This window comes from Akebia trifoliata, chromosome 11, assembly GCF_017979445.1.
Source record: "Akebia trifoliata isolate Shusen 1 chromosome 11, ASM1797944v1, whole genome shotgun sequence".
Taxonomy (NCBI): Eukaryota; Viridiplantae; Streptophyta; class Magnoliopsida; order Ranunculales; family Lardizabalaceae; genus Akebia; species Akebia trifoliata.
Window position 1 is genome coordinate 896,709 of NC_141385.1, and position 12,249 is coordinate 908,957.

General features: G+C 33.6%; 1 protein-coding gene across 1 annotated transcript; it reads left to right on the forward strand.

Moving 5' to 3' along the window:
* The first annotated feature begins 4,071 nt into the window (after positions 1-4,071).
* On the forward strand, positions 4,072-11,167 carry LOC147390150 (putative carboxylesterase SOBER1-like). The gene is made up of 6 exons (XM_086459563.1): positions 4,072-4,389; positions 5,980-6,032; positions 9,612-9,735; positions 9,814-9,935; positions 10,657-10,764; positions 10,838-11,167. Exons 1-6 carry the CDS (start codon positions 4,122-4,124, stop codon positions 10,925-10,927), a joined length of 765 nt encoding a protein of 254 aa, XP_086315689.1. The 5' UTR covers positions 4,072-4,121; the 3' UTR covers positions 10,928-11,167.
* Positions 11,168-12,249: the final 1,082 nt, after the last annotated feature.

Consider the following 12,249-nt stretch of genomic DNA (forward strand, 5'->3'; position numbering starts at 1 on the left):
ACCCCAAGTAGTTTGGTAGTTTTTTTCTTTTTTTAATAAAGGAAAATGCTGAAATGACACAAAGAATTTACTGCGATTCTTACAAGTCTGACGTGGGCTGTGCACATAACCATAGATGTGTTTCCTCGCGATACGATTAAAAACCATCTACGATTATGTATGCATGTCCACGTCGGACTTGTGAGAATCGTAGTATATAACTGTGTCACCCCATGTAGAAAAACATAGAACTTCAAACGTTTTTTTTTTCTAATAACACACCAAATTATATGTAATAATTAATTTAATTTCAAAAGATTGGTCTGTTGTAAGTATAATGTGGTGTGCCAATATAATCTTTTCTTATTTAATAGTATATAAGAGCCACTCCCGCGCAAATAGGCATTTTATCATGAGGAGGCATTTAATAAAATAAATGAGCATTAAATATTAATATATATTTAATCTTATTGTAATCATGGTAAGAAAGATATATATAATAAAACACGGTTATAGGCCCATTTTTGTAGGAGACAAACTTCCATCCAATTAGGACAAATATCCCACCATATATAATTTTTGTAGGGCCCGTTTTATTATCTTTTTTCCTCACTTCCTCTAATTTTACTATATTTCTTATTTACTATTTTAACTCATTTTTATTATTTTTTTATCTTTTACATCTTAACCTTAAAAAAATTAATACGAACCTGACTTTTTTTTTTTCACTTTTACCCTTTTAATCACAGAAAATATGTTAGTGCCGTATGCATGAACAAACTCTAGAAGTGGAGTATAAGTGGTTGAATACCAAAATTTGGGTTTCAAAATTGCCCCTATCATGACATTTAAAATTAATATAATTAAGGTCATTTTGCTCCAGATTCAAGAAAACTGCAATCTCCACATCCCTAAAATCATGTTGAATAGTTTTCAAAATTATAAAAATATTTTTTTTACACTATTTTAATTAATATTTTAAATTATCAATAAACCCTCTAAATACATGTGTGTTTTGCACATGCCACTTTCTAGTTAGTAATAATATTACAAGAATTTTCAAATTAAAGCTAAATGTTCAGATTTATTGACTCCAGAAAAACCATCAAATCCCAACCATTAACATCGTAGGAACACTAGATGTATCCTCGGGTTTGTGTTATATCTTAACTATTGAATTTTGTACTTTTCCATGTCATCAGATTATGACCACTGAAATAAGGATCGTGCTGGATTGACCTAAAGATTGTACCTCACATCGCACATCCTGATGTGAAGGCGTATAACCATAGATGCTTTTTCACTCGTCTCTCAATGAAAGCAACTATGGTTCCTATACACTTTTTCTTAAGGATGTGTGATGTGACGTACAATCTTGAAGTCACTTTCGCATGTTTCATGAAATAAATATAAATAATGTCAAATGAATAATATTTTACTATTATACAAGCTAATTTATATTTTAATCTTATTTCCATAATAATAAATCAATAAATGATCAATTCATGACTTAGGCAAATTCAATTGCACTTGTGTTAGACTTATTGAAAATTCTTTTTATTTTTAATTTGATTTGAATGTGTCAGTTGAAAAGAATTACCCAACTCTATCTATATGAGTAACCTCATACTCAAACTCTTCATCCTTGATAGGTTACAAAACTAATGTATTGAAAATAATATTTAAGGGCATCTTATGACCATCAATTTTTGGGTGAATTACCATTTCATGCGCTGAAAACGAGTTATTCACGATTTTGGCTAATTGTTCATTTTAGTTACTAAAATGTGAATGATCACGTTTTCATTAGAAAAAAATGAAAACGGCGACGAAATCGACAGTTTTAAAGTGACTATTTCGTAGGTTTAAAGTGACTAATATAATTTATCACGTTAAACTACGAGATAATCACTTTAAAAACCTTTGAATTCGTTAATGTTCACATTTTGGTAATTAAAATGAACATTGTGCTGGAATTGTAAATTTATTAAAAAATCGATCACTTTTTCATAAATATCCCTTTTTTTTTAATTCTACGGATGCGTGTTCAAGATACATTTCTTATCTGACGGTTTGATTTTTTTAATTTATTTTAAAGGCCAAGATTTCATATTTTTCATGAGTCATCAACTTAGGACCCTTAGTATATGCTAAATATCACAAAACATCACAAATATTATTTAAAAATGTCATTGCATAGTGAAAATAAAATCCTTGCCTTTTGTCCCTAAATAACAAAATAAAATCATTTCTTTAAGGTATTTAAAAATAAATAACACCCCATGCTTACATTTATACAGCAACATCACATTTCAAAGAAGAATAAAATGGTAAACTTATAAATAAATAAAATGACAAATACAAAAGAAATCCTTTTATCTCAAGTCTACATTTATTAATCCTCACAAACTTCACCAATTTATCAAGTTGACATCTAAAAAATAAGAGAGATCTTTTAGTAGATGTCAACCAATTATAGAATAATGCTCAAGTGACCTCAAGATTGTACCTTGTATCAAACATTCTGATGTGAAAGTATGTAGGAACCATAGATGTTTTTTTAGAAAAAGCATTTATGATTTCTACATACTTTCACTTCGGATGTGCAATACAAGGTACAATCTCGATGTCATGCCAACATGATTCATTAATTATATAAGAAAAAATGGTGAAATTAGAGTATATTAATGTCCCAAAACGACCATTTCTTGTTGAAAGAATTCGTCTATGGGCAGATCCTCAACCTTATCATCCTCATCTACCGACTCATCCTCCTTAGGTTGACTTCCTTTCGCTTTTCCCACACAACTCTCCCCATTACAAGGGGTGTCATACCCTATGTTCTCATTGGCATTTGTCGCTTCGAATAGCAAGGAACAGATGAGTAATGCTGCGATGCTTAGTATCAAAACCTTAGTCATGGCTATGAATATTGATGGTGATGATAATGATGATTGGGGAGTTTCTTTGATTTTGTGTACAAATGGGGTGTATGAGAAGTTTAGTATTTATAAGGAGAGAATCTCCATCATATTTCAAGGCTAGAGATTGTGGTCTGACCGGGTCCTTAGGGAACTAAACTGAAAACCATAAGGTTAGTTAGATTTTTATGGCTTGGAATATAAGTTTGTTCTAACTCCTAAGTCCTAACCAGTGTTTTGAAAATTGGATCAAACCGATGGATCGATTGGATCCAATCATTTTTTTGTTTTGTTTTTGTAATGAGTTGATTTGTTCTAAATAGAATTTGGAAAATTTACAACAAGTATTTTTAAAATCAGACCGAAGATATGTCCAGATTGGATTTGATCGGATTTTGAAATAATTGTTCACTTGGGTGAAGGTGTGAAAAAAAGCTCATATTTGATGGTCCAAGTTGTCGAACTTCATAAAATTCAATGGACCAAGATGTTGATTTTTTTTTTTTTTGAGAACCGAAATCCTCAAATTAATGGAGGATGGGAGAACTCTAAGCCATCGAATCAAGGGAACATAAATTTTTTTAACAGTCATGGGCCATTGAAGTTCGATTTCTAAAATTCGTGAGTCTAGACCTATTGAAATTTTCAATTTTCATGTAGTGATCATTAAATGTTATTCTACCCCAATCCCCAACAACATTATTCAACTACTGCCTCTCTTGATAGTCGAAATTCGATTAAAAAACTTTAAAATAAGTAGAATCAGATCAAATTTATAAACTTAGTAATGAAATCAATTTTAAATGCTCATATAATAAGATTGTCCAGGGTGTCAATGGTTCGTTTCCGATTTGGTTCCTAAAGGTTTGAAAATCATAACGGCGATAATTTTCTGATTCCAGTTCTCAAATTAATGGAACCAGACTCAAAATCGAAAATAAATTTCTTGCCTTTCGATTCTTGTTAGATATGATTCTCAATTAGTTGGAATTTTTAGACTCAAATCTAACTGATTCCAATAAAAAGAGATATCAAAATGTAGCTGTAAATCTAGACAAAAATATGGCCACCATGTCCAAGGTATAAATTAGGTGGACAATAATATTAAAGGATATATGGGTATTTTTTTAAAAGTAAGGGAGATTTGAAAGTCTTTTTAATTTTATTTTCTTTCACCTAATTTAGTACACCTAAAACGCCATGAAAGACCAGTCATGACTCATGAAGCATAATTTCATCTTGTTCTTGAAACCCATAGGTCTCCTCACGGTTACCTTCACAAGCACCATTTTCTTCATCTTTCTCTTCCAGACCAACCCATTTCCTCAAAGACCAGACACCATGGCTCGAAGCTTTGTTCTTTGGCTCCATGGCTTGGGTGACTCAGGCCCTGCAAATGAACCCATCAAGTCCTTCTTCACTTCTCCTGAGTTCAGAAACACCAATTGGTCCTTCCCTTCTGCTCCTTCAAATCCTGTCTCCTGCAATTGTAAGTTTAATTAAAATCTCATCAACTTTTGATGATTTTTACTGGGTTTTGCTGCTTTTCCTATTAGCTTGATTCTGTTGAAGTTTCAATTTAAAAATAATAATAATAATAACAGTAGAAGGAAAATTTCATGTGGGTATTGTTCTGTTCTTCATTTTTGGCCTGAATTAAGAATTTCTTTTAAGTGTTTGATGTGGGATTTAGAGAGCAGGATGTACGATGGTGTTAAGTTGAGTTTACCATCCCTTTATGTAGATTTTACATGGAATTTTAGGAGGGAAATCCAGTAAGACTAGCTCATTTGATTGCAGGAAATTAACCTTTTAAGTAAACATAAATAAAAATGGAATTGTTATGGAGAGCAAAATGATCGATTCAATCCATGTCCTTAAATCTATTTACGTGCCTCACGGGTGGGATCGATCAAGTTGCTTTCTAGAGCATTGGTTAGAAATCTGAATCTCAAAGACGAGTGGATGGGGACCCAAATTCAGTCAATCCTATATAAATTGAGGACTTGACTGAATAAACCGAACCTTTGTAGATTCTACTTCAAATTTTTGTAGAAATCTAGAATAAAAAAGGGTATCACATAGTTAAGGTAAAATTTGAACCTTTATGGAAGATGGATTTGACGATGAGTCATGAGGAACCTGGATTGGTCAATTTAACACTAAGAAGAGAGCACTGGTGCAATTGGATCTTTTTCAGGTTCTGTTTCAGAATATTACTAAGTACGAGAGAACATATATCATAAAACTAAGGTAGCAAGACAAAATGAAAAAGTGAAAAACTTACTTGTCGAGTTAGTTATAACAAATGCAAAATAATCGTTTCACATAGGAGAAAAATGAAATTTGATATGGAAAGAAGGCCACATTAAGCATTAAATAATGTCATCAAATCCACCAAAGTCACTATTGTCGTCATCATCATCAAATCCATTATGTACAGCTATCTAGTGTTGCCTAAACAAATGTTCCTCCATTCAATTCTATTTAGAGAAATATCTTTTGTTAATTCAGTTTTTTTTTTTTTTTTAATATCTTCACCCAGTACCTCAATCCATGTACTTCTAGTCTTCCACTTGCTGTTTTAGAAACTTTGATCTTCATGTTCTTTTGCACCTAACCAAACCATCAAAACTGACTCCCGTAGTGTATCACATAAGCCATAACTAATAAACTAATAAACTAAATAATCTCAATTCACAAATCACAAGTCATGGAGAGTAACAAATTGCAACTCTGTAGCATGTAACCTTATTGAGGCAAATGATTGTTAGTATTTAGTCATATACAATGTTTTAGAGCAATCTCTGTAGCACCAAGAACCATGCTTATATCTTGTAAATGGAAGGCATTCATGCTAAGAGTTGAGCATATGTTGATTATCACACAGTCTTGAGTCACATTACAATTTTTTTATTTAATTAGTTATCTATGTTTCTTTTTAGTAGAACTTCAAAAAATCGTCATTAGTGCTGTGGTCGACAACGATAGGACAAATTCTTAATTTATCCTAGTGAAGATATTTTAAGTTTTTCTTTAGGTTATGCCATCTTTTATACTTATTTGCTTCTTTTTGTAGCTGGTATGAAAATGCCTTCTTGGTTTGACATTCATGAGATACCTATCACTGCAGTAAGTTATGCTTTCTCTCATCTTTGTTGATATTTCACTTTTGATGTCCTCTTTTGAAATTAGGATTGAATGGTATTGCGTTAGTGTTTTAAAATGGAACTTTACAAATGCTATAAATTGTTTGGATGCATGAAATAAGGCAGAAAAGAAAAGGAGAGAGAAGGAGAGGGAAAGAGAGAGGACTTTGCTTGTTTTTCCCAGTCAGTGCAAGATTTGGAACAACATTTTCTAAGTGGTCCTTACTGCCTCTGGATGCACACCATAAATCAAAATGAACTTGGTATGATGCTAGAAATGATATAGAAGAGTAAAGAGAAAGATAGAGAGGAAGAGAGAAGAAAAAAAACACAATAATTTAGGGGAGTGGATCAACCACCATATTTCATCTCTTGTTTATAACCATACCTACCCATTCTAACATCAAGACCTTATCCTAACATGAAACCCCTATACAAATAAATATTTATTTTGAGGGATCACATGGAACACATCAGAAGGTGGCCCATTATATACATGAGGCACACATCGAATGTGTGCTAATTTTTTTCCTACCAGAATTGTCCAAGGAACAAGACAACCATGAAGGTTGACCTGCCTAGCATGAAGTCAAATTGGTTTATCTAATATTGTTGGTTCTTGTTTCAATTTTTGTTCCATTGTCCTCTCATAATATTTCATATTGTGGCTGATTTTTATCCTGCAATATCTTGTCAATTTTTTACACCTCCCTTGCTCTTATAGTTGGCACTACACTACTTTATTTATCCTTCATTTTTAGTTTCCAAATTCTTATTGAAAAACCTTGTTAACTTGGATAATCCAACTTCTCCATACACTTCTTGACTTCTATTTGACTACCTTTTTCCCAATACCTTACCAACTTTCCTCCTAGCCTAGGTATCTTTCAATTTTGTATCATTAGTCATATCTACGATGAATAATTCTTCTAGCTCTAAGTTTCCCATGTGGTCTTTGTTTGGCATTTTTGGAAGTAGCCCATCCTATCAAGACTCTCTGTTATTTCACTTATTCACTCTAATTTATATCTCTTGTTTTTCTCATTCTTACAAGTTTGTAAATATGTTTCTCATATCTGTCTTGTATCAAATCTATCATATTAGTAATTATACACCTTATATTTTTGCCTCGGTACTTTCTCTGCTTTCTCTTTTTGACGCCACTGTATTTTACAAAGTTTTCTTTGCATTTAATCTGTTACCAAGTCTTGTACCATGACCTTCTTTTGCCCTCTAGTGGCCTTTTGTATCTCGTCACTTAAATATTAAGGTTGTTTTCCTGCTGTCAATGATATTTCCCTTTTGATTCCCCAATAATAAATTTTCACCCTTCTTCTTATACAACAAATCATTTCATCCCACATTCCGTAGTTCCTTGTTTAAATTCCATTACATTTCATTATTATATTGATTTTGTTTAAAAGAGACTAGTTTCTCCTATATGATTCCACTAGCTTATTTCTATGCACCTTTCATTTGTAGTTCTTTTCTTCCATCTCATAGTGCAAACATCCAGTATCTTTAATTTATTTTTCGTAATCAAACTCTCTCAGATAACCTTACAGTCCATGTTTTTTTTTTTTGATAAATACATTACAGTCTATTCAAGTCAAATGTTTTTTAATTCCAGAAAAAGAATATTATCTAGCTTCTACTCGATCTTCTCTTGAAAGTCACATTGACTAGATGCCCACTTTTCTTTTTAAGGTACATAGATTTTTTTTTTTGCTAAACTTTTAAGGTACATACATACATGCATACATATATATATATATATATATATTTGCTAGGCAAGCAAGGGGTCAATGGTCAACAGAGGTGATAGTGGGTTCAATGGGACTTGAACCTAGGTTCTAGGATCAACACTCCTCAAGCCTTATCTTTTATATGGTGCCATATCATATGCTAAAACAAAATGAGGATAGCAACCCCCGTCTCATTTCTTTCTCCATATCCTTGTCTTTTATGTACCTTTTAATTCAATATCTTCTATTTTCATTCCCTGCATGTTCATATAGGTATCCTTCGATAAATATCTCATTTCCATATGAATTATCTATATAATCCATCTATTTTTTATTTTCCAGAAATTTATGTTCTCTCTCTCATATTCCTGCTAGGGTTTTCTAATCATGTTAACTATCTCACCTCCTAAGATTAGTTCAATACTTGCGATACTAACTATCAAATCTTTAATGACCACTTTCCTACCTATTTCCGGTATTTTTATCTCCTCCTTCTGAAAGCTTATAGTCATCCCTAGTTCAAATCTAACTTTGGAATAATGTAGGAGGTGGATCCCAGCTTGTATCTCAGTATATCTGGGCTTTTCCCTTTCTTTTACATATTCCTCCCTTTTATTAATTAAAAATTAAAAAATGGTTTGTCTTTTTTATAACCTCCTTGGATTGTTGCCATCATGATCAACAAATATACCTCCCTGGATAGTAAGGCTTACTGACATGTATCCCCCAATTTAAAAATAAAAATTGACTTGCCTCCTTTTGACCTTCACCCAGTCAATAATCAAGTCCCAACCTTTTAGAGCGAATAATGTATCTATTTCCCCTCCTTTTTATATGCGACAGGGCACACTCTTTTGGCCCCACTGACCTTATGTTTAGCCCACTTCACATTTACTTGCAAAAAAATCAACCCAATTGGTGATTTCTTTAATCATTGGATTATGAGCAGGTCCATGGGGTATAAGCCACTGTGGGTAAATAATTGCATGTAAGGGTTAGAAAATTACCAATCAGTTTTAGTTTTGGTGTGTAGGTCCACCGAAGAATGGTCCAAACATTCATGGGTCAGTGGGCCTTGAATAGTGTGCCAAATGATGCATAAAAGGATGAGATTAAAGCTGCTATCCAACTTCCAGGCATATGGGATCCAAACTATCATTGATTGGATCTAGGGTCAAAAGTTCAAGGATGCTACCGATATCTCTTGCTAACACCTGGGACATCCTATGTTAACTCTTTCTCTCAACTTGACATGTTCAATTATTATTGTAAGAAACATGTCTTTTGTTATGATATTACAAAGCAATTTATTGTTTAAGATATTGAGTTTACAACTAAAACTGCTAAGGTTTGATCTTATTGTTGCCATCCTGTTACTTTCTTGCAAATTGTAACTCAATTTCTATCCTTTTTGTTGGGACATGTAATGTTCCTGTATGTATGGTTTAGTAATGGCATGCCCATTATTTGGCACACAAGGGAGAGTGAAACCCACCACTTAACCTTTTCGTCTAAGAGTTATCTAACACTGAAATTCCTAGGTTGGATCACATCATGCTTTCATACCCAGCCAATCTATTTCATTCTTGTGGATGGTAGAAACAATGATGGATACAATCTTCTTCTTGGGTCAATTTATTTTGCGTCGGAGATTTCTTGAGGACCAGTTGAATGGTGTTTTTTCCCACTATGTGCATGAAACATTTGTAGTGGTTTGCTTTTGATACAATATTGGGACCTTAAATTGCCTTGTTTAGGTCGATTTATGATGCCACTTATTGAGAGATAGATATATGGGCTTTGTTAAATTGTGTCAGGCATCTCCAAAAAATGAAAGTGATGTGCTTAAAGCGGTTCAAAATGTGCATGCAACAATCAACAAGGAGGTGGCTGCTGGAACAAATCCTGAGAACATATTCATCTGTGGTTTTAGCCAAGGAGGTCTCTCTCTCTCTCTCCACACCAATATGTTTCATTGGCACACAATGGTAGGTTGCTGATTTATTATGAGTTTGGCAGGTGCCTTGACCTTGGCAAGTGTGTTGCTCTACCCGGAAACTCTTGGTGGTGGTGCAGTCTTCAGTGGATGGGTACCATTCAGTTCATCCATTATAGACCAAATCACACCAAATGCAAAGAAGGTACTTCTCTTTGAATACATGCAACTTTTCTGATTCTCTGTCATTAATAATCAGATTTATGGATTTTGTTTAGATCTATGGATTATCGTTTGATTGAAGAGCCTACTAATTGTTGTTATTGCATACGGTGCTCAGTTGATTGCATTACCCACCATTTTGATGAGCGTGACCTAGCTGTAGTCCTGAGGCCAAAAACCAACTAGATTGGATAAGCCTAACTATTTAATCCTATGCGTCTGTGTAACAATGACGGAGACGCATGTTGGTATTTGACCCAAATATGAGGTGTCTGAAGGATTTCTGTAATTAAGAAAAAAAAAACGCAGTAGTAAAAGAAAGCATGTGTATACAAAGCTATCTGACAACTTAATAAAAATAACTAGAATTTTAGAAAGAGTCCTTTTTTTTTGGGTAAGAAGTCATTAAAATAAAGGTTGATAATTGCCAAGAGGTGTCTTGAGTTACCCGGCACACAAATCACATTGATACTTGTCGACAAGGCAAATAATCCTAAATGTGGGATGCCATTGTTACACAGAAGTACATACATTTGGGCACTTGGAAAAATTAATAAGTGTTCAGAAAAGAGTCAATATTTTGGATGATTAGAATCATCCAATTGTTATTTTTTTCGTGGTTGTACTTATAATCCTACAATTTTTTCGGTTTCTTATCTTGATTTGATGATTTTATAATGGTTGCTGATCGAATTCTTCTGCAGACACCTATTTTGTGGTCCCATGGTATGGCGGACAGAACGGTTCTATTTGAAGCCGGACAAGCAGGTCCTCCATTCCTAGAACAAGCTGCCATAAGCTGCGAATTTAAGGTATACACTTCACACTTTTGCTTAAATACTCTCCATGACTTGAATTGAAACTAATCGACCTTTTAACTTTCAGGCTTACCCTACTCTTGGCCATTCGATCAACAATGAAGAGCTGCAATACTTGGAGTCGTGGATCAAGACTCGTCTTAAGAGTTCCTCATAGAAATTTCCATCGTAGGTGTTTTGGTTTTTAAATATTGTGAACCTTATAAGACTACAAGAAATTATCTAGTGATTGGAGAATTTTTTTCTCTTTTTAAAAAGATGTTTGCAGACACCAAAGAATTGAATATTGGTATAAGCTCCGCAAATTTAGGGTTGATTGAACGAATCTTGTTCCTCCATTCCATTCTGTCTAAAATCATATCTTTTATGAACTAAACTATATCCATATTTAATGTCATCATCTCAACCCATGTCCCTTTTTTTTTCCTTCAATGTGCATGCTCTCATGAATGAATTGGTTATATATTCTTTCGACAGCACATCCACACAAGTAACCCCATCTCAAGTCTGGATCCACTTGTGGGCTTTCCCATTTACAACATTTTGGATATTTTTGAGGTGCTCCTAAAGGGTTGATATGCCTTAAGTTTTCAAACTGATGACATGTACCTTGTCTTGGGTTTCCATGAGGAATAATGATTTTCCAATGCCCCCATCTAACATAGTTCCCCAGACATGGCATGTGCTAGAACCATAGATTCTTTTTCTTGAGATATACAACTACACAATTTTATTTTATTTTTTAGGGGAGTGTGTGTGTGTGTGTGTGTGTGTGTGTGTGTGCAGTTGTGTATCCCGAGGGAAAATTTTATGGTTCTAACCCATGCCACATCAAGGGGCGTGTGTCAGACATGGCATCAATAAATCCCGACAGATCCATGAGAGACTAACAAAATATGGTTGAAAGACCCTCCTCATCAACATTTGGTTTACCACCATTGAGTCTGTAGATCGTTAACACCAAGATTCTATCTCATTCAACCATCAAACCTCAAGATCAATATAGTGAAAGAAATTTTTTTGCCAAGACGTTCATGAGTTAAAGTATTAGTAGTTGAAGTGTTAGAATGGGTATGAAGGAATGTAATAAGTTGTATTGTGATGAATACTATTGTATCTCAAGATTAAATACTTCAATTATTCAATTGCTATTGATTTCTGACTCACAATTTTTCACTCGGTCTGTAATCGACTAGTTTGGTAAGGGCAAAAAACCATTTATCTTTTCCTCGTGTATCTCAAAGAAAAAGATCTATGGTTCTATGCCCCTTGTCACATCAATCGCGTACCGAATGTAAATTTTCGAGTCAGAAAATCACAACTCTTATTCAATTTATCAACATAATAGATTTGAGAAAAGTCGTTCTTATCTTACAAGATGAAGAAATAGATTCAATGGTACCTATTTTATCAAACTCACTTCGGTCTTCAATATTGCCATGTGTTTGAGGAAGGGAATTAGAATTTTAGGTAGGAAGC

What these genes read in the sequence shown, in the direction of transcription:
- LOC147390150 (XM_086459563.1), top strand. Translation starts at nt 4,122, where the DNA reads ATGAAGCATAATTTCATCTTGTTCTTGAAACCCATAGGTCTCCTCACG. An exon ending in ATGAGATACCTATCACTGCA is followed by an intron (nt 6,033 to 9,611) that starts GTAAGTTATGCT and finishes AAATTGTGTCAG; the next exon opens with GCATCTCCAAAAAATGAAAG. An exon ending in TCACACCAAATGCAAAGAAG is followed by an intron (nt 9,936 to 10,656) that starts GTACTTCTCTTT and finishes ATTCTTCTGCAG; the next exon opens with ACACCTATTTTGTGGTCCCA.